Genomic DNA, 27,882 nt, shown 5'->3' on the forward strand with positions numbered 1-27,882 from the left:
ATGTTAACTCCTAAAAATCCTGGAGACTCATTCATGTTAACTCTTAAAAAAAGAAGGTAAACAAAAAGCTGTAAACACAAGCATGGTCTGGAGAAGTCTACTGATGTCCAAACATATACCCAGACACTCTTAAAACAGCAAAAGATGCAAATACTTGGGTAGGCAAATAATAATAAAAAACAAGAAAGAACTCTCTTTTTAAAGCATTTTCCTTTTGTATAGGTCACTACAATATTAATCTTCACTTTAATGTCAATCATTTTTCATGGAATCAGAGCAATTTGAATTATTTATAAGCATAAATATAATTTAGCAGGTTTTACTGAAATTTGGTAAATGGGAAAAATATCACATGATTTGAATGGAAAACTTGATGTGCTGTTCAAAAAGGACAAAGAGGTATTTCTAACCTTCCATTAAGTGAAGTTGTTTGCTGCTTAGAAATAAACAACCTCGAGTGTTAACAGATATGCTATAACAAGTAATTAGGGAGTAAAATAAATATTAGCAGGTATTGCTTATAAGCCACTAAAATCACTGGGAATAGCAGAGGCCATAAAAATCTTTTTATATTGAGTGGTATTTCTACCCATGTAGTAGTTTTCAAAGATATCATGATGTCAGTATCACATTGATATAATTTCCAGAAATATAAATGTTTCAAAATCAAAAGCATTAGATCTAGAATAGGGACATTCTTAAATGGGTTTTATTAACACAAAGCTGAAGAGTACAGAAGTAAAAATGAGTGATTTAGGTAAAGAAACAACAAAAAATTAAGAAATGAGAGCTTGATTACATTCATAATGTGTTGTGAGCATAAAGTTACAGTTTCAAAAGGGCCACTTCTAGGATCAAATTTTACTCCCAGCCAAATCAGAGACAGAAATCAAATAAAAAACACAAATGCTAATTAGAAATTTCTTAAGCACATTTTACTACATGTTCATAAACCTGTTATTCCATTCAAAGACACACAGCTGCATGGTGCAGCAATTAAAGTTATACACACACAAATTTGGCCTCCTGGCAGCTGAATAAATATGAAAGAAAAAAAGAAAGGTTTGGAGAGAATAAAAAAGGGAAAGACAGGTAAATCTCTGGTCAAGCTCTTGGAAAACATGAAATGGCAGAATAGATTTTTAAACATATCTTTAAAAGAACATCATAACACTGTTGAGGTCAATTAGTCAATTAAATAAAATAACAAAGGTGACCAGCAAACAGTTCAAACTTTGATTCTATACATGTGAAAAGACTGAACTATCTCTTAAAATCACTTGTTGCTAATGAAATTGCTTCCACAGTCAGTAACAGATGTCCTAATCAGTAAATCTGGATAACACACCTCCAAAATTTATGAAAAAGCCCACTGTAGAAAACTTACTCTTTACATTGCTATACCTTTGGAAAGTTTTGGTACTTTTAAATTATAAATAACTTGTGTCTTCAACGTCACTTGTTAAATTAAAAGGTTAAGGTATTACTATAGAGAACATGATACCGAATTAATCATATTATCACAAAGACTTACCTTTTTTCAGGTCTATCTTTATTTTCTTTGTATTTCTCTTATTGCCAAATCCCATAAGTGGAGACAGTGAGGGAGAAGAAGGCTTTCTACCCAGACGTGGGAGGTTGGGGCTCTTAGCTTGTTGCAGTGCTCCCTGTACACCTGACTCCAAGATTGCTCCAGAAATATTAATAGTTTTCACAGCAGGTTTTGGATGAAGAGGAGGTGGAATTTTTGTTTTTGTAACTCCTTCTTCATTATTCAGAATACAAAGAGGAGCTATAGCAGACTTTTCATACTGGTCTCGGTTATACGGAGGAAGGACTTCCAAGATGACACTTTGAAATTTCATTGCCTGACGGAAGATGTCCTGAGCCCTTTAAAAGAAAGGTAACAAAATTCGTATGACAAACTAGAAAACGTGGGCAAAATTTGAAGTTGTTTACAGTGAATAAGATGAAAGTTTACTTTATGTTTACATCTATAGCATCCCTTTTTTAGAAAAGTACACATGAAATAAGATTTCGAAACTACAGCATTTCCTTACATTTCAAGTAGGAGCAGCATATCTGTTGGAATTCCTAAGCTGCTATGAAAACATACCAGCCAGAATAAACTGATGAACACATTTCTTCATGCAGAGCATCAGAAAGGGAAGTTCTGATGGCAAAAGACTGCTGAAGATAGAGCTTGCTGCTTTTTTGAAGTGCTTGTCTGTTATGTATTTTCTTGTTGGCATAGAGGCACACTAAGCACTCACCACCAATTGTTCTGGTGAATACATGTACTCCAAGCAAGCTCAACTCTCCATTTTTTCCAAATCCAGTCTAATTGCACCTCAGATTCCTTTGTAATCCCTAATGCAACTCCTGGCTGATTACACAGCAATAAAATAGGATGAGGGTATGGGATACATAGACACTAGGAAAAAAATCTGATGACCAAAGTGGTGCAATTATTTGTGTTTTTACATAAATGGATAAATAAATAGGTTGATATTACATCTTTCAAGCAGTAACCTTTTGCAATATGGATATGAAGATTTCACATAATCCGTGTTTTTACAGATATGCTCAAATGCAACACCAAAAACTGTGTTAGAGCATTTAATGGAACTATTCCCCTTGATACTGATAGGGCAATGGAGAATGGCTTTACACAAAAAGAGAAAGATTTAAGCCAGACATTAAGAAGAAATTCTCTACTCAGAGGGTAGTGAGGTACTTGAACAGGTTGCCCAGAGAAGCTCTGGATACCCCATCCTTGGCAATGTACAAGGCCAGGCTAGATGGGGCCCTGAACAATCTGATCTAGTATGTGACATCCCTGTCCATGCCTGTGGGGTTGGAATGAGATCATCTTTAAGGTCCCATCCAACCCAAACCATTCTATAATTCTGTGAACTGATACCATGGTAACAACACCATGCTCAGATTCCCATGCACTGTAAGGGGGATTAAGACAAGTTGGCCAAAAGAACTGTTCATAAAGCCTTCCCTGGATTTTTACTAACCTGTAGATTTGGACAATCCAGCCATGTTACAAACCTTGGATTCTAAAGGAACAAAGGAGACTTTCCTCTTTCTATGCTTTTCTCTCCTACCTTCTGTTGAAAGGGATGGATTTTCTTCCATACTGCAGAAGACCACTTGAGTATGAACAGAGGTAGTAGCTCAAGTGCAGTTTGAGAATTAAAAACTGAAAACTTCTGCTTAGCTGAATTGAGGCAAGAGGGAAAGTAATGGCTACATTAAATTTTAAATAAATCATAGAGTCCTTCTAAGAACATTGCATTTATCTCCTACCCTTCTGTGGTATGTCAATCTGAGTCACTATTTTGCTCAAGTCTTGGCTTTGGATTTACACTCAGTTATGTAACAGGAATCAATGTTTAAAGTACTTCTGAATTTTTATTTTTTTTTACACTGACACAGGAAGGAAGGCACTGCAAATATAAATGTCTTGCAAACACACCTACTGCTTTCCCAGATGAACAGAGTTGCACAATATATCCACCTTGCAACTGCAGGTGGTGGAAAAGAGGCTGTTTTAAGAGGGTTTTCTGTAGCATGAAGACATTGAAGTCAGGGGTCAGTCCCAATGGGTACTGCTGAGGGAAAGAACCAGTCTTGCCACACTGACTGCAAAAGCATCAAGAATCAGAATAGCAACATTCACTGAGAGGTGATGCTGCCAGACAGAAATCTCAAATTTGGAAAAGAAACACAGCAGGGAGAATGTTGTAGGGAGGCATTCTTTTAGTATCACCCTCAAGGGTTGTGTTTCAGAGCTGTAACAGACTGGGCTCCAGTGTCTCAGCAGAGATTATAGGTTATCCATTCACCTATAGCCTTTCAAAGTTGTCAAGGACAGACCTTACCCTGATAGTAGAAGCCATGGCACACTTCCAGCATAAAAGATGGAAAATGTTAACTGTTTCTTTCACACCCCATCTTCATCCTTGTAAGTAGCTGCTTGGTCTTATGTTACAAGGTAATTTAATAACTCAGTTTCAAAAGGTTAATATTTAAAATATATGCAAGAAAAAACATAAGATCTCCTTCAAACAAAAATTAGTGGAAATCACTCAAGACATCCTATGGGAAAGTCTAAATGCAGTCTTCAGGGGCAAAATAACTGGCTACACTTCAAAGGGAAAAACTAATGAATGGAGAAATTTATATTTCTTGAGACCTCAAGTGCATACTTTAAAGAAGTAAGCGAGTCAGTTAAAAGAGGTGCTAGAAACTCTGCAGCACAACAGAATGTAATTGAATAGATTAGCAGCAAATGAAAAAGTAGACCAACAGTCCCAATATATAGCTATTATAAACGTGGGAATACAGAAAGTAGGCTGCTGCTGCTACAGCTGCAGAAGAAGCAATTGTCGGGAGCAATACTAGAAAGTCTCTGCTGAAATTAGAAAGAGACACCATGTAACAGTCCAAGTGTTAAAACAGCTTTTACAAGGTTTATGAAGAAATGTCAATTTGAAACCAGCCAACAGATTTTCCTCTCTAAGGAGAATCTGATTGTTATTTCTGGGTCAACAGTCACTGGAACAACACTTTGTTGTAGCTTTTACAATTAGTGGATTTCTTTAACTTGGACTTCTGTCAGGTTAGCACAGTTACATCGTGCAAGATGAAAACGAAAGGCATGCTCACGGAGATTAGCTTCAGCCTGGAAAGAGCCTTCAGCCAGTCTCCACAGCCAGGGAAGAGAGATGATGAAGAAAACTATTTTGGAAAATAATTCAGCAGAACAATTCAAGATTTGGGAATATGTTAGAGCTCATCTAAAATGTTCTCCCCTGTCCCCAAACAGACATTAAGCCCTCAATACTCGTATTTTTTCCTCAATTGCCACTGCAACCACACTACTTGGTTTTGTAACATAAGGAAACTTAGCCCAAAAAAATTAGGCTCTGCTCTGAGTCACCTTTAAGACACTTTTCTCTCCCAATAACAGAGAGAGAGAGTCTAACAAGACCAATCTCTTTAAGCTAACTCTTATGGTAAATAGTCCTTCCAAATCCCAAAACTTTACACAAGCTTTTGGAAAGTGTCCTGCATGTTGCATTTTGAAGGAAAGTCTGACAGAGAACTAGAAAATTTCCTGAAGTATTTCCTACTGCCCCACAATCTAGTAATCTTACAGAAAAACATGCAGAGTCCTCCACTCCACAAGCACCTCACGGGCTGAAAGCCTTTGGAGATGTAGTTACACTCAGAAGAAAACACAGAGGAGACAACACATTGTAAAGAAAAGATCACACAGGATTTTGAAAAGAGAGGTTTTGATTCAAGCAAACCTTATTTGCAAAATTTCATTACCAAACTGCACAGTGGGGCAATGAATGTTTTAACAAGATACAGACAGACAATTATGTTCTGCTAAAATTGATATCTTATTTAGGAATTGCATGGATGGAAGAGAATGGTACGTATAGAGCCGTTCTGTAAAAGCAAAGTGCTTTTACCACCAAATATGCAGAAAGCTGTAGCTAAAAAGCTATCAGGAGGGAAAAAAGCAGTCTCAGAAACAAGAATACCTATGCTACAGAACTACACTGGTTTCGTGAAAACTTATTTTGTAAATATTTATTCCTAACTGTGAAATTAATGTATTTGATTTTAGTCTAGAAGCCTTGAACATTTGGCTTACTGTTTAGAAAGTTAAGCCTCGACTCCCTTGACATCTCAGTAAGTTTTTGTTATATTATAAACAATCACTCAGTTGTCTGAACATATGGATTGAGAGCAAAAACAAATTACTATTTAATTACTACAGTAAATATCTGTGAAATTTGAGAGGCTATTCTTTTGAGCAACAATGCCACATTAATCCATAGATGATCAAAACAACCTGTTAGTTAAAAATTATTTGAGATAGATAATAAATGTCAACAGACTTTTAATAAAAGTCATAAGAAGTAAGACTTTCCATTTAGCTCAAGTAATCATAGTCTGACAGTAGAAGTATTTTTTAAAAAATTAATGCTTGAAAAGCTGCAGCACAATAAAAACATCTTATTTCATTTGCAAAAGAACATTAAACATTATGCTGTTATGTTGACTCATTCTGAAGGTCTTATGAAATAAAAAATTACAAAGAAAATATGGTAAAAGTAATAGAAGAACTAGAAAGGGAAGATAGCAACTATAAAACTTAATGCTATTAAATTAGGTAAGCACAGTAAGTTCACTAAAACTCCTCAAATTACATCTTATTTGGAGGTTTCAGAAAGAAAATTATGAAGTTTCTGCCACATAGCAATTTTATAGGCTTTTTTTTTCTGAAATGAGTATTAATCCCTTTACAAATCACTTAAACACAGCACTGCATAATATCCTGGCTAGTTAAAATATAAACCAGCACTTACTGTGCAAAGGTTTTATCTGTAAGGTCCACATGGTTTATCTTCACAATGCATTCATTTTCATGGAAAAGACCATCACGCCTAGATCTGCTGTTCTCCTCAATACCACGGATGAAGAGTCCCAGCATCCTAAAAGGCAAAACATTGGTGCAAACTGTCCTTATTGTGCTGATACAAATTTAGAGAAGTAAAAATAGATATTAATCTCTACTGCGTATGAAATGATAGAGTAGACTGACTCTCTGTGTAAGAAGTGCTTAACCTAGAGGAAGGTTTCAGCTGATTAATTAATGAAATAGGGGGGATTCCAAAAAATACCATGAAAAATTGCAGTACACTAATGCTTTACAACTTGCAAGAACTTGGGGAGCATTAAGTCCTGTAGGTCATACTTGGAGAAATAGAGGAAAACACCTAGACCCCTCTCCAGTAAAAAAATATCAGTATAGCTTATGCCACATTTTTCTGCCACTGCTTCAAGTAAAAGCACAAACAGATTAAAAGTAATTTTCTACCTTGACTACAATAAAATAAACAGGAGTTAGAATGAGATGAAAAAATAACTGACTTTTCTACTTCTGCAAACACCTATGAAGTTTTCAGTTGCCAAAGCCCCTTGCTTTGATACAAGACAGCAATACTACTCATTCTTGCGGCAGGACAGCAGCAGAACATCAACACCCAAGCTCTTTGTTAACAAATTAAGTGCAAGTGAAAATGGAGGTGCAGCACAGAATAATGCAATAAGTGTGCCAGTATGGATGGTCCAAAATTCCAGTGTTGCTAACTCTGCTAGGAGCACTTGGCTAATCCTGGCCTACCTGGAACACTGCTGTGTTGCAAACTATCATTCAACATAGCTATAGCCAATGATACACTACAGTGTGCAAAAATTCCTGACAACTGTGCGTTTGTAAAGAACTTCTATAATCAATCTTTGTCCACTAAATTTCCATACCACTTCACCATCAAAGATGGTCATCAAGGATGACCTTTAGAGACCATTTTCTATTGGTTATACTTCATAAAATATTAACGTGCAATTTTCAATGTGCCAGCACTCCAATCACAAAGCCACAAAGCAGAAGTCCTGTATTTTTGTCTCAGATTCATGACTGCCTCTCATATCTAAGTCCATTCAACAGATTCACAGTACACCATTAACTAATTCAAGCAACACTATATTCACTGAGCATTTGATTTTAGATTTACTGTCTAAGAACAATAAAAAATTTGTACTTCTGTCCTATCAATTACTAAGTGAAAAACTAGTTTCTACAGAATATTAGTTCTTTGCAGTATCTAACAAAAAAGTGATTTCATAGCATAAAGATTCTCTTGTAACAAGTGTTATCCTTCCCCAAGGATTAAAAAGGGTAGTGATGGTGAGGGGCCACAGCCCTTTTGATGACATCCAACTAGTGGCAATCAAAAACCTTAACCCTAAGAACTAACTAAATACAACTAGAACTACCTAAATACAACTATGCTAAAATGCAAACCAGTAAAAGTACAGAAATAAATGAAATTACAAATTAAGTTGGTTGCTCACTAATCCTGTGTGCTTGGATACTGCATTCATATATGCAATAGGATGGCCTACTTGTCTGAAACTTGTGTGTGCTGTACTGCCCACGAGCCTTGAGTTATATAGACTGGGGCAGTTTGAATTCATTCCTCCATTACTTTCTTACACAGCCTAAATTTTACCATTTTAATTCACTATTAAATTTTAATTTCCTGTTTTTAATGATATTTAAGTGCAAAAGAAAAGGGGGAAATTATTTCCATTACTTTTGTAGTTCCTGTATAAACTAAGACTTTGTAAATTAATATGATTTTAATGACCTGTAGAAAAATTTTGGCCTGCAGCAGCACCATGCTAAAGCACGCATTACCTTATTAGAAGATAACTTTACAATTGAAATACCAGACCCAGCTAGTCAGAGCCAGCATGTCCTCATAAATTCTATCATGTCACCAAAAGAAATAAAATATGCTCTTCTGTACTTTCTCATGTTATGATGAGTCACAATTTATACTCTGGTCTCAGAATAGATGAAAAAAAGAGGGTCAAGCCATTTAAGCCAGTCCAGTGCTTTAACAAAGGTATCAGTACAGTTCTGCCAAGAGCTGTCTTAAAATGTAAAGACAACTACCTAAACCAGTACCTCAATTGTCAAAGACCTCCTCTACTCTAGCAGATCCCCAAAAGCATTTCTAAGTAAGGACACATTAACATGAATATAATGTAGACCAAGAACTCTTCTTCTTGCAGGTCTTTAAAAGCAGCTCTCAACATAGCAATACTTAAGTACAAAACTGCATTTCAGTCACAACAATTACTGATTTTAATAGCTTGCAATTTCATCAAAATTGTTTTACTGAAAGATCTTGAAGTATGGTGTACCCACTACAGCCTTTATGGCATGCCTATATCAAGGAGCTCTGGTCTGCATCTCAGAATGGGTAACAAACACAGGTGGTTTTCTCAAGACCAACAGGCAGCCCAAAAAGCCAAGGACACAACTTGGATCTCTGACAGTTGCCACTGAAGACCAACTTTCTTCTTGAGACAGTGATGCCATTTTACAGGCAGCAGATGGACATCTATTTTCCCTTTTGGTAAATAAAACAATCTGAATTAATTTGGGTCCACTTACAAATTCAGATCTTGCCAAGAAAACAGACCTTTACAAGGTAACTCAATCCTTCACATTCTCTGTCCTACATGAATTCTGACAAGTAAAGAAATATTCAAGAATTAGACAATTTTTACTTTTGCAATAATTGGCTTTGTGTAACAGGCAGACATTTTACTATAAAGCAGTGTCATTTATGGCTCTGGCAATTTCCCATCTCTTATTCACGGCTGCCAGTGTCAAATTAACTCTCTGGCTAAGCCTCTGTATGTCAAATTTCAGCCTAGATTTTTTTTTTTTTAACACATCCTAGTTACATAGCTTGGAAAACAGCTATAATGAAAATGCTGACGCAGTCTTAACTACAGCACATCAGTATGAGCACGCTGCTATAATAGGCTTTTGTGATCTCGATGGACTTGGTTAAATCATTTATAATTAAAGTAATTGTATTGTGACAAAAAAGGGTTCATGGTATAGAGCACATTTTATAAATACTATGCAATCAAATCTGAAAGATGGCTTGAAAAGTATGAGGTATGAGGAGGCAAGCAATTTCTTGACTCTTCTTGTCTGGTATGTCACTAAGGAAGAGACTATGCAGAGATATTCAATTTAGGAAAAACAAAACAAAAACAAACAAGCCCACAAGAGCACAAGAAAACCAACCCAACACCACACAAAACTACTAAGTCCAGTTTACCATTCAGAGAATAAAAGCTGGGACAATTAAAAGGGCATATATGAATACAGATGATAGTACTGACTCAAAGCAATTGGACATGGCACTTCAGGCTGTGGTCTAGTCAACAAGATGGAGAGATCAGTCAATGGTTGGACTCAAGTATTTTTGAGGTCTTTTCTAACCTAAATGATTCTATGGTTGCCTTATACAGAACTTGGACTAGTAAATATTTTGGTAATGGACGAGCATCATAGACCAATTTTTGTCTTCCTTCAGGTAAACAGGCATTTTAAGATAAGCACAACTGAAATTCTTTCATTAATATACTCCTTGAGCAATGCAGAAACTATCTTACCTTCCACTCAAGGATGAAAAAAAGGGCACTACATGTATTCCCAAGGGTCCACCTTCTCCAGAAATCTCCACTGTTTTTGTCATTTCACTGAAAAAGAGCACATGGAAACAAATCTCATAAGCTTATTCAGAGAATTCTCCATAGTCTTCGAATATCGCTATATCTCCATATATCAATAAAACAAATTCCTGATTGATCAGATAGCAGAAAGGGTAGAAAAAATATTTTACTCAGAGCTCATTAATATATGAAAATAAAATGAAAAGTAAAACAGCCATGAAATTCTTTAATTATTTTAGATTAGCATTTCTGCTTTTTAAAAGGGAAAGAAATCAAATAGTAGACATTTTCGTAAGTTAACCTTCAAGTAAATTAATTAGAATACTAAATAATAAGCTTTTATGTGAGGAGAGACTTAATCATCAAAAAAAAAAAAAAGCAGAGGGGAGGGTTATTTTACATGTTCTTAATTTAAGCTCCATGTGAGTTGCTTCAATTTTCCCATGTGGCCACATTAAAACACAAAGATCACACAGAAAGGACATTGAGACTTTCAAGTCAAATTATATTTAAATATACTGATTTCTTCCCTCAGTTGCATAAAACCTCTGTGATGAACAAAGAACAAAACAAATTGTGATCAGTAGTGCAACTCGGCTCATTTTATCAAGTTTCCTTCCTCTAACACTGTTATTAAAAACCTCTGTATTATCTCTGACAGACTTATGCTGTTTCATGGCATGTGCTGTTTCACTTCCTATTGACTATTGTACACTGTCAGCCTCACAGTGACCTTAACTCTATTCTGGGTGACATGACTGGAAAAGGAAGGTACTTGAACTGGCTAGAACCTAAAAAATTTAGCAACGTCTGTATTTCAGCAGACATGGTTCCTTCATTCCACAATAGTGTCCATCTTCCAAAATAGTCCCTCCCACAGCACTGAACACCCCCAGCACCCAGGATCGGTGGCCAGCAGTCAACTCCTGGGCACACCCATTCAGAACACTCCAGCTGTGAGCTCTGTTTGCCTGCCAATCCTTCAGTGTGCACAGAACACGTGAAACTGAACCAAATGGCCACTTCAGATGCTGCCCTGAGTTAAACACTCACTCTAACTGATCAAGTGCAAACTGCTAGAGAGAAAGAGACTTCTGATCCTTCCCTGTGCACCAGGTCTAGAGAGCACATGTTCGCTAGATAAGACAACCAAGCAGATTCTTTACTACCACCCTGCCCTCCCTACCTCAGATGATTTTTCACAAGTACCACAACTTCCTCTGGCACCAGTTGACTGATCTTGCTGAAGCATGGTTTTATGATCATTTGATTTGATGCAAGAATCCACACTGAAACCCATCAGGAGTCTGTGATTGCCCCTGAAATGGCAACACAGTCACACCACATTAGGTACAACATGAACCCAAGTGGCACAGCTGAGCCCTCTCACAAGGAGCACAATTACTCAAATGACCTTAGACAAAATATGGCATTGCTTCTTAATAACACAGGAATATTTTTTTGTTGTTATGAATCTTTATCCAGTTGCACAATGATTAATGAGAAGCAATTTGCCCTAAATACAATAATTCCTAGCTTGATTGGCTAAATATAGAATAAGACTGAAAAATAAGTTTATAAATTTTTTTTTTAAATTAGGGAACAGAGTGAGTTTTGGGAAGCTTTTATTTTTTGTAAACTGTTCTTTAAAGAATGCTGGCACTGTAATGAACTGATGTTCTCTAGATATTAAATGGAAAGACCCTGAATAACAAGCCACCACTGATCCCGAAGTAACAGATTTACATGTTACTGTATTTATAAAGCAGACACCATCAACAGGCATTTGTGGATTTTTCTTTCCTGTATTCACCACTTCATTAATCAAATGGGGAAATCCTGACAAAAATCTTCCTGTAAGATTTTTTTTAATACATTTTTTTCTGGTGAGGCTGGTTAGAAAAGCTAATCAGTGTGGTTACCAAAAAACCTCAAAAATGCATGCATAGGAAATTAACTCCTCTTTCAGTTCCATCTTTTACTTCCTCCAATTCTCTTAACACACAAAGAAAGATAATTAAAGGGCTACTTATATTGTCTTTTGAACTTCTACAAAATCAAAAAGCATAAGTAAATTAAGCAGCCAACCCCTTTAGATTCAGAAAAAAATCAGAAGTAGTGAGTGGGCTTTCATTTGCACAGGGAAAAATTAAGTAAATTACAGCTGTCCCCAAATAACCCTGTGTGCTCTAGGGAGGAGTTGTCTTCCTAAGCAACTGTAAGAAAGAGCAGGAATTTTTTTGAGGGCTATTGCGACAGACAGGTGAGCTGTCATATTAAATCAATGTAGTCAGAGTTATAAGTAGGCCAAAAGCCAAAGAAAACATACAAACTTACTTTTAAACTGAACATGAAATGTACACACTAAGAAAAATAGGCTTCTTTGTGAAAAAAAATAGCCCACGTGCACATTATATATTACTTTAAAAAATTTTGGTACATCCTAAAACTTTAAGATGTTCTAGAGCACTAAATGTTCAGAATAAGAGCACACTGTATACATGTATTAAGAACTTTGAAATTATAATGTTAATTAAAAATCCATGAGTCTAAATAGACTTCTCCTTCTCAAACAAATGGGACTCTTAGTTACATCCAAGAAGAAAACAGCCTTTGACACCAACTTTCATGGACCTTTGAGGACATGTTATTTTTTATATTGTACCTATGCAAGCATGACAGTTAAAAAATTTTAAAACCAGAACATCTGGGATTTGATTTGGTTTTTTTCATTTGTTTAAGAACCTCCAAGATTAGCGATTCAGACACATTTGGTATCATTCACTTGTTCTGTCCCTCTTCAGGCAGGTTTAATCTGCCCACAAGGACAGCTGAACTCAGCACTGTACTATTTCATGCTGGCTTACAGTTTATACTGTACTGGACAAAGTATTCAGGAACAGGGCATGGCTGAGTGAGATTCTAAATAGGATGAGCTCTAAGAATACTAATTACTAAACTCTAAAGGCACATGGGGGACACAGGTGCTACGACTCTTCAGATTGACAGAGCTAGGTTAAAAAAATTAAAGAAAGATGTAGGAGAAAGCAGAATTACTGTCTTACAGGCTGATAGCTGTGACAAAAGAATGTAATTTACAGAATTTTTGCAATATTCAACACATTTTAAAAACAAACAAATACCTAAATAAGAAAAAAAAAATTCGAGAAGTTAGTAACCTACTCGTGACCTACTGCCCTTTGAAATCTCCCATACAGATCTTAAATGCATTTTGCAGTAAAAGAAAACACATGTCTGGCCCATCAAATCAGTATTAAAAAACCAGAGGAAAATCCCTAGCTGGGGATCATAGGCTGGGAGCATCGGTAGGCTGAGTATTTCCTCCTTGCTCTTCAAGAAACAGGCAGAACTCCTACCTCAGGAAATCTTGAAGAATCTACTCTGTGGAATGCATAGAGATACATTATTACAGGAGTCAAAAAGACCAAACTTTTAAAAAGCCTTTATGTCAGCGAAATTCCTCTGAAGTGCAAAGTTCACCCCAGCCAGAAACACAGCACTCAGCCTTCTTCCAACACATGCTGGCACCTCCCTCCCCCTAGCTGCACTGAAGGTACCTCAGGTCTCACTCAGGGGAGAACACCTGTCCAGCATGACCTGATCCAAGATGCTATACTATTGATTTTTAGCCTGAAGAGGCTGTCATCATTTACTATTTAAATTCTTCTTTGTTTCATATTATTGATTTCTGACAGATTCTTTACCATCTATCACATTTGTCAACAAGGCTTGCCATGCATATTATTAAAAACACTGATAGGTACTGTTCAGCAAAGAGATAGAGAAAGTGTACACAGTAGTGAGCATGCACAGTACTGGCAACATGGAAAGCAAAATTTAAACAGAGTGCTGCACATTTAGTGGTCATATTAAATTGTGAATCAATCTATTCCTCAGATTTGCAGTGTCCTGGCTGTGGAATACTACAGCTCCCTCTCCTGAAACCTGTATCAAGAATTAGCAGTTTGTGATTTACACAATGGGAAAAGATCTATTAGCTGAAAGCTTCTCTGCAGACAACCCAAGAACACTGAAGAACCCAACCCAACACTGAGCACACAGATGCTTTAAAGGGAACCCTTGCCAGAAAGAAACATTATGTGTTGCTGCAGCAAGACTGAGTTCACTGAGGTGCTTTGAGCTTCCCCAGCTACAAAGGCTTGGTAGAATTACTCTTGAAGAATGCAGTAGGCACAGCCTAAAGCAGATTAATTGTTCTGCAACACAGTGAAGACAGTACCTCAGAAAAGCTGATTACTGCATGGGTTACTGGGCAAAACCTGTCATCATGTGTATGTCACAAGAACCTACTGCTTGAGTAAACACAAAGTATTTACCATTCCAGTAGCATTTTCCTTCGCAATTTTAGTCATAGTCAACACTTTCTCAAGCATTTTTAAGAAAAGGTACTGATTAGTAAGGTGCCATAACTCAAAAAAATCTTTTAGTGCAGAATGTCAATGTTTCCCTTGCAAACAGAAAAGCACAGCTGATATTCTGAACATGCTATGTGGTGTTTTTATTGACCACAGCCAAGCAAAAGGCAAATTAAATGTCAGCCAGATGTAGAGAGCTCACAGATGCAGTTATTAAGCTGTATCTCCTTGCATGTTCTTCACTTGCACCTCCAGTTTCATGCCTCTTCCTCCAACACTGCCATTCCAGAAGAGAGAGCATCCATCAACAAAAGGTGTTGATGTCTGGTAGAGAGCAAAGGCTTACAGGGCATGGCAAATTCCTACAGGGCATTTTAAAGAGGAAGCATGCACAGATTTATCCAAATAAAGAGTCTGATGACTCTGCTGTGTACTTTTTTCATATACTAAACCAATACAGGTACTGATGATAAATTCATCCAAAGAAAGCTTTCAGAGTATTCATCTAAACTAAACCTGTCACACTTCTCATCCACCTCCTCCTTTTTCACATATTTCCTTCCCTGTTTTCAGCTAGGTGCTCAAGCCTTTGCTTAAAATGTCTTGAAAGTCCTGAAGAAGCAGCTGGAACTCAAGATGTTATGTAATGTGAACACACGCAAATGATGAAAATCAGAAAAATATCTAAATAGGGCTAGAAAGCACCCTACAAGGAGGAGAGAAAGCAACTCAATGTGCAGGCAAGGGTAAGTTTTCCAGGTACAGTTAAGGAAACTGGTCAATCTTTTGTAAGAGACAGGAACAGAGCAGCTGCTCCATCCTACACAACACTAAACAAACTATCCATAAGTTCAAATATTTACTATGAAATAATGCCACAATCTTCCAGTTGCAGGTTTGAAGAGGAAACAAATCATCTTCTAACTAAAATGCATTAATCTAGTTGTTCCAGACTTTTTTTTTCCCCCAGTAAAATTAGTTAGTCCTCACAAGATTAACCCTGAAGTTTTAGAGAGAAATCAGATAGCTGGCAAGCACTGGAGCTTTGTGTCTTTTCTTTAAATCAAATGGCTCCAATTCTCTTTTGTTAGACTAATGAAAGACACAGTAGGTTAAAAATAGGAAAACACAGAGAAGGAAAAAATGCTTCAGCTACACTTTAATTATGTATCTACAGTGCTTAAACCAAGGAACTGACCCTGACCTCTGCTAAAAAGAAGTGGGAAGACAGCAAAAGCGAACATAATGAAAACACATAATGAATTATCTATGCATAAATTACCCTTTGCGTTCCAACTAATCCACTGCTATTAAGCTAAACATCCACTTCCAAGCAGATTCGTGTTTACTGTTCCTTAACACAGTAATTTTTACTGAGAAAAGCAAGCTTTTCAAAACCAGTATTCCCATGTACAGTGTGCTAAGGAATTCAGTGCTTAAAGTTGTGACAAGCACCTACCTAATCATCTACAGAGTATCAAGACACTGCTCTTACTATGAAAATCTTTCAGACCTAGTACAGAACATGAAAAAAGGCACAGAGAAATACAAAATTTTGTACACTGCTGACACTGGCTTGGCTTCCTTTACCCTGAATATCATCTTTACTTGAAAATCAACAACAAAAAAAGCGACCTTCAGAATTTGCAAGAGAATTGCCATTACTTAATCTATTGAAAAACATTCCAATGACCCAATGTTTTAAATCTCTCCTATAGTAAAATTCAACTCGCAAAAGGTCAAATCAAAATTTTCAGACTCCCAAGGGATACAGTCCTGAAAAGTCTCCCAGTACTTCTGCAGTGAAATGTTTTAAGAGAATCCAGGCAAAGGGACTTCCCATTAACTTCTAAGAAGAGAAGCCAAAACCCCTCCATACTGACACTCATTTACTCCATGTGAAATTGATTTCCCCTACTTAAATCAGCGAATTGACTTTTTTAAAATCAAACCGTTTTCCTGCTTGAGTGAGGGATGTAAAACAATCCAAGTCTGGATCTTAAAGTTCAACTGACTAGGCTTCTTAATCATGCAATATTAAACATGACACTCTTTCTCTGCTTCCCTCTGAAATAGCCATTATTGGCTGCAGTTAGAAAGGGACCCTGACCTCAGACAGGTTGGTGCTCTGATGAGAAGGCTCAGATCATTTTCTCAGATGAGAAGCTGCTATTTTGCTCAAGCATTACAGGCCTTAAAGCTTACCAAACCCAGTGACAGGAAGGAAAACAGGGAAAGCAGCAGAGCCAGTAGTAGTCTTCCTTCCTCCATAGCCCTTTGTCCACAGCATGGAGTAACTCACAATTATGCTGAAATATTACCTGTATTAACATCTCTTGATGTGGCTTATTTAAATGAAGGGTTAATGACCTGGTGGTCTCTCATGGCCCTAACAACTTTAAAATTCAACAAGAAAAACACCTGAACAAAGCAGAGTTTTGAGTAACTCTTTCACATAGAAGACAATTTAGATATTAAGATGCTTTTTTACTGCTTGTGAAAAAATAGCCTTATTATTTATTATTATTTTATTAATAAAACCTTCCTTACTTGCATTCAATCAAATAAAGATAATTGAGACAGACAGATGGTCTCTAGTGACTCATTATTTCCCTTTATAAACCTTCTACTCCTAATGAAAACACTTTTGGAAAAACAGTTGAAAAACTTGACTCACAAGAAAAGCCAAACAAAAATCAAATCATTGCTATAAATTTTAAATTCATTGACTTTTGAAATTCCTGTGAATTTCACAGAGCTATGAACTAACTTTGCTTTACAAAATACTGCATTCAGAACTTCTCATGTTCATTGAAAAAGTGGAATATTTTAAAAATACTCCAATATAATTCACAATTTTGATGAAAAATTCCTTATAGTACCCATCTCAATTCTTGCAGGTAAAACTGTTTTTAAAAACCACCTCAGAACACAGCAACCACAAATAAGGCATATTATGGTTATTACTCTACTGTGACTATGTAAAACTGCTCCTTTCTCTCCATTGTGTTTTGATTTTTATTTACTTGGTTGGTTGGTTTTGGCCAATATTTTTCAGACAATGCAATCTCAATCAAGATTAAGACAATTCATCTCAAAAAAAAAAAAACTATTACCAATGCAAAAAGATTCTTGGGAATACCCTGTTCCGGCCAGCTTTCCCTTTTCTCCCTGTCTGTTCAACACTTACTTGATTGATACCCTAACATCAATCAAGTGGGCCCCATCTATATTCTTTATCACTCTTCCTTCCACGTTCCTATGTCAAGACAGTTTGCAGAATTCAGCAAAAATTGTAAGACATCTACAGAAACCTAAGCTTATTCTTGTCTGGTTTGTGACAGAGTAGACCTAGCCACTTGAGAAATCCGAATACCTCTGAAAAGTATCACAAGGGGTTTTGTCATTGTCAACGTTTCCAAAAGCCACCGAATAATGAAGCAAACAAGTACCACAACCTCCTTCTGAAGAATCCCAAATGCAAGCAATGAATTGTTTAACTCGATAAACAATAATATGCTCTCAGAAAATTCCTAAGAGGACTTAGATAGCCTAAAACACCCTAGTAAAGGCATAAGGAAAACAGTAAATATGAACAGTGTGCACAGAGCTTGATTAATCCCCATTACAAATTAACGGATCAAGAGACAAATGAGTGCATATATTTGGTGATGCATAATAATTACCTCAGGTGAAACAAGCTGTAGAAATCTTTAGCAACATTCCACAAACAGAAAATACGCATTAGTGACTGAACTAAGTTCTATACCTGCATGATGAACACTAATCAGCAGGCGTGTAACTTAGAGGCCCAGCAGGTGCAGGGAAAGCTGGAAAAGCACTCCAGTTCCTTTTCATTATGACACCATTCTAAAAATATGCATCAGTATCAGCAGGCAGAAGGAATTACAAAATGGCATAGGAACTGGGTGACAAGGAGGCCTTCAAGAGAGAGCAAAAACCCCAGAGAGACTGAGTTGAAAAACACAGCTGTACCAAGATGATGAAATTGCCCATGAAACTACAGAAATTATGACTCAAAAAACAAGAAAAACTGAGAAATTAATTCTCTTAAAGGGAAAGACAAATTTTTATTTGCCTTGAAATGCTGTGAAAGGAAAAGTGATCCTTCTCCACAAATCCTGGCATGGCCCAGATCACCAGCAATGTTCAAGTCCCTGCTCTTGCTAACTTCCCCACAGGCATGGGGTACATATTCATGCCTCTTTCACAGACCCCATGTAGGTAAAAAGGGAATATTAAGACTTGTTTTTCTCTCAGATGTTTGCAAGGATAAATGCTCTAAGATTAAGGCATACAGGTACTGTTTATTTCATGAGTTTTATCTTATACTGTTTTGACAAACAACTATAAGCTGCAGAATTATAGCAAATGACTATCTGCCATCATTAAAATTGAAACAGATTAATTTTTCACATTTTAACTGTCACATAGAGGTTTGTCATGTAACACTTTTTAATTTAATTATACAACATGCTATATATATCTCAAGAGTTCTGCAACAAACATAAGATAATGGACAAAGTACTGAATTCCTCTACCTACCCAGAAAGTTGACTTCAACACAACCTGAATCACCAGTCAAAACTGAAATTTGAGCTTATGATGAGATAGAAAATCAGCAGCATGAAAACACTCCAACACTACCAAGGATCTGACCAACTTACTCTCTGAAATTAAGGCACCCTGGCTTGATAATTTGGTGTAACAAGTGCTATCTACAAGCCCATTATTTTTTCAATTTCATTTCAGCCATTTAGAATTTTCCCTTTGATTTCAGGAACAATAAACATTGTTACTCATTACTGAACTTCTTGAGAGCACCTAATTTCTTCTCCTCTAGTTTCCACTATGCAGCTCTCAAGTTTTATTCCACTGGTTTCCAATGGAGATTATATATTTAAGTGTTGTTTAAAATTTAGACTGGTTAAAATAAAAGTTATTTCCTAAAACGTCAATGGAACCATGACCACATTCAGATAGAACAGCACAGGCCATCTCTAGTTTGTTTTAACTGCAGAGAAGAAAAGGATTTATTCCACCAGGCTTCTTTAGTGAAAGAATGCACAGGGAAATATTGCAAATATTAGCAATGGTTTACACTGTGTATTCACACAGATACAAAACCTACTACAGGATATAGCAAAGTAATAACCTTACCACTCAATACTGGAGATGACACTTAAAGGAGATAATTTTAGGATTATACAGTTCAGTTAAATAGTTATTTATTGAGATATATGATTACAAACATTCTCTATCTTAAGACATGAAACACTTGCAGGACTGAATAAAAACCAAAACCTAGATTTCCCCCCTACCTTTATACTACAAACAGCACAAAAATTCCTTCATATTCATCAATGAGTGCAAGACATAGTCATGCTCAAATATGTGCTCTGTTATGTGAATCAAATGCAATTTTAGGGTGGGAAAGGCAGGAGGAGGAAGAGATCATGGTGATAAGAAGCACAGTGCAGAACCAGAGGTGCAGCTGGAGTGAGAAGTCAGTCTTGTATTGCATAAATTGACAAACCACACTTGAGCCAGCACCAAACAGAAGATGTCCCTACCTGCTAGGGAGCCGGGCCCTCTGAGCCAACAGCAGTTCTGTGGGTCCAGTGAGGTTCATCTCCCCATCCTGAAAAGATGCCTGGGAAGCACCCTGTTGAGAGATTTCAAAGGGTATATTGAAACTATGTACATAATAATGCATAATAATAAAACATATATAATGCCGTGTTTATGTTTTAAAATCTGTATTTGAAGAGAAATTCATTCTTGAAATTACATCATCTCACTGACAGTGAGGACTAAAAGACTCATTCTGGATGGATCACTTGTGACAGCATTTGGACAAATAGGAAGGTATCTAAAGTCCTGCTCCTTGTGCCAATCCCACCGCCCTTCCACTGGAGAAGCTTAATGTCTTCAAGTTGTACTGCTTTACCTTCTTCTTTGCCTATCTAACCTGAATGCCATTCTCTCCCACTCTGAGACACTTCCTTTCTCCCAAGAGATGACACAGACCCTGAGTAAACCAAACAGCTTTTTTTTGTGCTCTATCCCTTGGCAGTGTTTATCTAGCAAAGACATATTTTCAGAGTAGCTTCCCGGAAAAAGAAATTATGCAGCCATTTGGACAATCAGACACAAAAGTACAGTGCACACAGATGGACAATGCTAAAGCTCTTGAAAACTACTATTTAACTTTCTTTTTGTGATCCTTGCACTCCATGTTTGCATTTTTTTCATACTGAGAGAGGGAAATAGTTACCAACGAGATAAGACCACTGTCAGCAGGTGATGTATTAGCTTTAACATACTGTACTTCATCCCAACCCTTATGGCAATAACGTAAACAGAGCAAAATCTGTAACAAAGACCTTTTTTGGAGAGGTCACTTCTGTCAACTGTGCAACAGGAATAGAGCTGGAAGACATAAATCTTCAGCTGTCAACACACTAAGAGAATTCAATTCAGAGCCTGATCCTAACTAGATAAAGGCTAAAGTTAATCATTATTTTTTGTTGTTGCAGTGGTACAGTTTTCCAGTGTATACACTTGCCATATTAAGTTGTCTCAAGGCAAAAGGTAGCAATGCTATAAATTAATTTCAAAGAACAAAGCCAACTAGATAGGTAATTTAATTTGCAATAAAAGTTCTGCACCAGTTATTAGAAGTTTCAGCTTCTCTCAAAATATGAGGTTCTAAAGGTTTGGTGTTTCCAGTCCCTCAAAGATTGGTAGAACTTATTTTTAGTTTCTAAGTATCAAGAGAGTTGGGGGCAAGTGTGGGTTGCCTTGTGCTTCAAAATCATGAGCAGCATTGTAAGCAAACCCTTGAGATATAAACCAAGCTGGACCCTTTTTGGTTTGCATGGTGATTCTGAACCCAGAATACTGGTAGTGATGCTCCTTGTGTGTTAATTAGAGCAGAAGCCAATAGACTTGGCTTCAACTGCAAGACCAATATAGTTCACTCAAAGTCAACTTCCGTCACTAATAAAGAACCACTTAGAAAAGCTACGTATTGAGTATGTGCCATCTCTTCCAATCACTTTCCACAGCGGAATCACATGTCAAGGAACAGTTGTTGTTATATGAAGTATATTCCATACTAATCTCATAAATCAAGAGTTTGACCTCAAGCAGTGCATTACCAACAAAAATCAGACACAATTTTAACAATAATGCTCGCAACCATGCTAACCTCCGCTAGCCTCCCACTGAAAACACTGGTGCTACAAAGGCCCTTCTTTATGGAAAGTTAAACATCGTCACACCATGAGCAGATTCAGGGTTGTGATTCACTAGATCCTTTTCTCCCAGACACTGACTGCAACACAGTACATGACACAGAACATGCTACTCATGCCTCAGAAGTGTTTTGCCATCTGAAGCCTCCCTTGCAGTCTACACAAGCAACATAAGCTATGCTACTCCTCTGTCTCTGGGCTTTTGGTTACTGCTGTTATTGCTGTGCTGAGATTACATCCATGCTTGTGCCCTATCTCCCACTTCTTGGGAAACAGATTTCCCAGCAATGATAAACACAGAGGTTCAGAACACAATCTTGTATCTTGTATCTGTTGACTGATTCACAGATTTTTTGACCAGAAATAAAAAAAATTTAATCAACAAGTATAATCTCACACTTTAATTTGCTGTGTGGCACAGCACAACATTGCTAAGAGCACAGTAAGACTCCAAGATAAGCAAGAGGTCCTTACAGAAAGATGGCAACAAACAGCCTTCTTTTCTGCTAAAGGCCAGACCAGGAGAAAGTATCTTGAAGTTTGATAAGAGGATTGTAATAGATACTAGAGGTATCAGACCTTTGGAAGAGATCTTCAAAAACAGATTTATAAACACGTCTCATGTTTCAAGGCATGATTGTTCCAGTGCCAAAAAATAATAGGGTAGCCTTGTGAGGCACCTGACAGTCATACACATCCACATTTTAATCTTTCCACAAGATAAACCTTCTGTGAGGAATTACAGGATGAAATTTGGAGTCCATTACACTTACAGTTTGCATTGTTTATTTTATTTATGGGTTTTTTTGGGTTGGTGTGTTTTTTTATTGTGGTGTGGAGGCTTTGCTTGTTTAAATTTAAGGGTAAAAGCTTCTAAAGAAAAGTTACCCTCTCCTAACTGGAGAGAAGTGTGCTGAAGGATGTCAGAAAAAGCTCAGTGTCCGAGGCCCCATCCTGCATACCACTGCCTGTTTAGATTTGTAGGAGTATAGTGCTCCCACATATCACAGATTATCACATGCTCAAGTCAATAAACACAAAGCCAGATATATTTGAAGGCTTAACTGATCAAGGAAACATGAATCATAACACTGACATTCTAAGTGAGCTCTCTCAGAATGACATTAGAGCTCCAGTCACGTAACAATCACTATAAATGGACAAATTCCTTTCATACTTGAGCATTACATTAGAAGCACAGTAAATTTAAACAGATCATCTCCTGACAAACAAGCAGAATAATAGCAAACCAACAATGCACAATTAAAGACACTGTCAAAAGATAATGACCCAATACACATAAAAATGCTCAATCTCTCGTTCAATGTTTAAAGACTGATAGTCAGTTTCTCAATAGTAGCAGGATTAAGGACAAACTGACTAACAAACCTTGACTCAAATTCAGCTGACATTGCAACAGATTTACAGCGACAGAATTGCAGTATTCACTTAGGACACAGGAATAAAATGCAAAATCGTGTGGTAAAAACAAAAGCCAAGGAAGCATAAGCATCTAAGAACAGTGTAATTTTAAAATTTATTTACATAGGCATAATTTGAATTAAGCAATTCTTCTTAGTGCTACTAAAAGCACGTTCTTCAAATTAGGTGTAAGTAGAAGAGACTGATTCTATTAAATAGCCCTCTGCAAACAACTGCAACCCAAATGCCAGGAAGAGTCTTGTATTCCTTATGTGACAGCTCTCAAGTTAGGTAAAGAGGTACATGAGGCAGCAGGAGTGACAGAGTACGTACCAGTAGTGACATTTTCTCCTTTGTGAACATCCACTCTTCTCAAGTCAGCATGGGCATATGTTTGCCCCAGCAATAAACATGATGAGTCAGTTATAGTCTTATTGAGCTTAGGGAGTATGACCAAGTCTACAGTCTTTTTCTTTAATTTTTGAAAAGGCTTGTTTCGTAAAACCCACAAAATATTTGAGAAGAAAAGCAATAGTGGCACTTTTGGACAGAGACAAAGTATCCATTTTTTTGCTAGAAAAAGAGACAGAGACAGAATTGACTTAAAATGGTCAAACCAATAATTTGTATTTAAAAGGATGCAGCCCTGAGCAGCCAACACAGCAGTAGCTGCTTCGACATCTAGGCTGCCCACCAGTCCCACAGCTCTTTTTCCTCATTATCATAGCAACCCAAAAAATATGGATTTTGGTATCTCCAAAAAAAAACCTGTACTAGTTTGTTACCATTTGTTACCTAAACTCTGGCTAGAGTGTAGTTTTGAGTTCCATTTTAACTGAAACGAAATCTTTTGTTGAGGTTCTTCTGCAGCTGAAGTTTGCACATTCACTCAAGAACAGACTACACCACCTAGCTCAGCAAGAAAACTTCAGAAATATTCACAGGCCACCAGTCACTATAGAAAGGCCCTAAATCACCTCAAGTCTGTCTAGCAGGCTCGGAACACAATTCATTCTTAAGACAAGTAAGTTTTTGGGTAGCATAAAATTGCCAACACATCATTTTTAGGAAAGCTGTGTAGCAAAAACCATCCTATCATTGAAAAAGCTTATTATACAATAGCCAACATGAGAAAAATCCCAAAATAGATAAATTTAGAGAAAGAGAACTCTAAATAAAGAACTGAAGAAAATTCTGAGTGCAGGATGCTCTTGAAAGTATAAAATGGTCATCAAACACTAGCAATAAACTTGAAGGATATAAGATCTATTAATAGAAGAAATAAACACATCTACTCAAATTAGGACTCAAACAGTCTGGTATACCCAAGGGAAAGTATCTTTATCTGAGACTTTCTTCTAATGACAAAGTTAAAAGTGAAAATGTATGTCTGAAGTTCCAGTTTCCAGTACTGTATTCCCTGAGGGCCTCAGCTCTTTAAAACAAAGGAAAAGTATCCAAATCAAAGAGCAGAAGGTCATGGAGCAGGGTGGCAGGCTGCAGAACTCCCTCTCCCTGCTTGGCCAACAGCAAACCTTCTTCCAAGAAGGTTCAGTAAGAGTTCAGATCTCACCAACATAAACAGTGAGATGCAAGGAAACCTGGGGGTGAAAGGGATGCTTAGTTTACAAATGCAGGAAATGTCTCATCTACTGCTCTCACAACAGACAATTTTAATTACTGTATTTAAAAATTGAACATTTTTAGCAACACTTTCAGGATCATGTGAGCATTTCTGACAGCCAGAATGAGTTTTAAAAGCCACAGCACTATACTTAGCTTTAAAAATCAACACTTTCATAAATATTCCCAAACCAATTAGCCTGTGTTATAAAGTTGTTTACCTTTACCTAGAACAACAAATGCAATACCTGACATTGCATAGAGAAGACCACATAACTCATGGAACACATACAGAAAGGCCCTTTGCTGTTCTGGAATAATATAACCAAGCACAGGTTAAAATACTATAACCCTATCTGAAGCAAAGTTAGACATATCTTGCTGTAATGCCCAGCAGTAGCATTCTATGCTGTTTTCAAGTTCTGGCCAACTGTACATAGCTTTTTAGGTCCAAAAGGCTTCTCTGTGGCTCACTTGGTCTGTTGGGACAAAATCTAAGTTGTGTATTCCTGAAACAGCTAAGAAACTTAGTTCAATCACAATAACCACTGCCCTTCATTCTGATACTCTTCAGCCTCAGTTTGCAAAACGAAGAATGCAGCACACCACAAGCTTTCAAAATATTCAGTATCAGCATCTCCTCCTCCATTTAGCCTTAAATTCACAACAGGCCTGATTGAAGATGTGGCAATAAAACCCTTCATAGAGAAAACATTTGTTTTATCTTTACAGAGTCACATTATCCCTAGGCCACGGAACAATCTGACAAGGGAAATACATAACAAGCTTCCAGTAAGTAGAAACCTGTACTATAACTGTAGCAGTAACACCTCTGTGTAGGAAAAAACTTTTGTAACTGAGGGATCTTGGTTTGGACTGGGACAGAATTAATTTTCTTCCTAGTACCTGGCACAGTACTATGTCTGGGATTTAGTAAGAGAATGATGTTGATAAACTACTGATATTTTGGTTGTTATTGAATAGCGCTAGCCCTAAGTCAAGGACTTCTCAGTTTTGCACACTCTGTCAGAGAGGGGGTGCACATAAGTGAGCACAGTTGGGACAGCTGAAGAGTTATTTCACAGCCTAGAACATTGTGGTCAGGACATAAACTGGGGGGAGCTGGCTGGGAGAGGCCAAACACTACTCAGTGATCAAGCTGAACATCAGTCAGGAGGTGGTGAGCAATTGTGTTGGGCACCACTTGTGGTTTTGGGTGTTGTTCACTCATTCAAGGATTAGATATGAAGTTGGTGTCAACATCTGCATTTCATTTGCTTGGCTAATCTTTCATTACCAAGATAACAACAGACTAACTTCCAATCTTCCAGTCCACACATCTTTACATAAAAATCCAAAACTGCTTCCTAAAATATATGCAAGAATGGTTTAGTATTGCAAAGGCATGCATAACAATGCCTCAAAAAATTCCAGATTAATTTTTTAATTTAATATAACTTTCCTTTTTTTCCTCCTAAGTAAGAATAATAAAATAAAATTCACACTGCATTGCTAAAATCAATACATCAAAGGTGGAAACCAATGCAAAGGAGGCTAACAAAATGCTGCTAAACTGAAGGAAAAGTATTAATGTTTATTACTGTGTATTGCTTATTTTTCCAGTGGTCTGCTTGATTGAAATCACTGTGCCATAGAACGTGGGAAGTATTTCTAAACAGCTTACAATACTTCCATTTCACTTACTGATTAAACTACATCATCCTCTCAACTATTCAGAATGAAATTAATTTGAAATGGATAATTGATGCAATTGTGCTGTATCTACAAATGCAATTAATCACTTGCTAAAGATGATTTTTAGGCAGCCAACTATTATGAAAATAAGAATCACACAGCCTCTTTCAATCTTGTCAATTGAAACGTATTCAACTGGACTGGTAAAAGATATTTTTCAACATAAGAATAGCTGTATGTCTTCAGATATTTTTAATAACATCCAAGTGGATTCATGTTTAATTAGCAGAGCACAAAGAAAAGCCATAATATAGTACAGCTTTTAGCAATTACATGACAGTTTCAGGAACCACAACAGCAATATTTTTTCCCCTCAACTACCAATGGATTTCTTGAATATTGTAGTGAGTTGTGATCTTGGCATTTAAAACCAAGGGCATAAATGGACACTCTCCTGAGAATCAGTCTGGAGTAAGAAATTATTCCCCCAAATTGTTTGTAACAATTCTCTGCTGAGGGTCATCATTACAGCTGGACTGCACTGGTGGATTGCACACTGCTCAGTGCAAACACTGAGCTGCCTGAAATCCCAGTCCCCAGCATGTCCAAGTACTCTGGCTGAGCTGGCACTGAAGCAGATTCAGAGCCAGCTATCACATGTGTAGTCCAAGGGAGTGCCCAGTATCTTTAGGAACTATGGGACAGGAACATCATGCACACATAGACACACATTTTCAAAGTGATTGCTTCTGCTTTAGCTCAGTGGTCCACAACTTCAGTCAGAATAACATGAGGGAAAATTCTTAGTAGCACACAGGATGTGCTGAGCCATGACACCAGGGAAGGGTACCCATCTCCTGGGCTAAGTGTGGGAGGTAACCCCCTCTACCCTCCTAATTATTACTGGTCCCAAGCCAGCAGACACCTTGGAGTCCCTGCCTTCTACATTGGGAAGATACTGTTAGTATCAAACATAGCTCCCAGGGAGCACCAGAATCAGCTGTAACCAACACCAGGGGAGCTTCAGTTCTTCAGGGACACAAGCTACACTAGCCAGGCTTCCCTCCACTGCACTCCCACTGAGCTCTTCTGGACATGTTCAACTTCTGTATGTAAAACACACCTTGCCAACATCAACCTTCAAAATGCTCTCCCTGATCCTTCCTGCTATACCTACTCCCAATCTGTTTCATGCTAATCATTCAAAAATCTAGCTGAGAACCACTGTCTGCATGGAAAAAGCAATACTCTGTTTCCTAAAGTCCTACATAAACAGTAAATTCTTCATTATTAAGAGAACCAAGGATTACTTTATGCCTGGGGTTCAA

At 37.2% G+C, this 27,882-nt stretch overlaps 1 protein-coding gene across 2 annotated transcripts in view; it reads right to left on the minus strand.

Annotated features, from left to right (window-relative positions):
* Window positions 1-27,882, minus strand: part of PARD3B (par-3 family cell polarity regulator beta) — a 390,768-nt gene that overhangs the window by 210,531 nt on the left and 152,355 nt on the right. For both annotated transcript variants that reach the window (XM_059475508.1, XM_059475509.1), the window contains 4 exons: window positions 20,129-20,220; window positions 10,078-10,164; window positions 6,399-6,524; window positions 1,535-1,890 (listed from right to left, as the gene is read on the minus strand). In XM_059475508.1, coding sequence (XP_059331491.1) covers window positions 1,535-1,890; window positions 6,399-6,524; window positions 10,078-10,164; window positions 20,129-20,220 — 661 coding nt within the window. The remainder of the gene's footprint in view (window positions 1-1,534; window positions 1,891-6,398; window positions 6,525-10,077; window positions 10,165-20,128; window positions 20,221-27,882) is intronic.

Source organism: Ammospiza nelsoni, chromosome 7, assembly GCF_027579445.1.
Source record: "Ammospiza nelsoni isolate bAmmNel1 chromosome 7, bAmmNel1.pri, whole genome shotgun sequence".
NCBI classification, from domain to species: Eukaryota; Metazoa; Chordata; class Aves; order Passeriformes; family Passerellidae; genus Ammospiza; species Ammospiza nelsoni.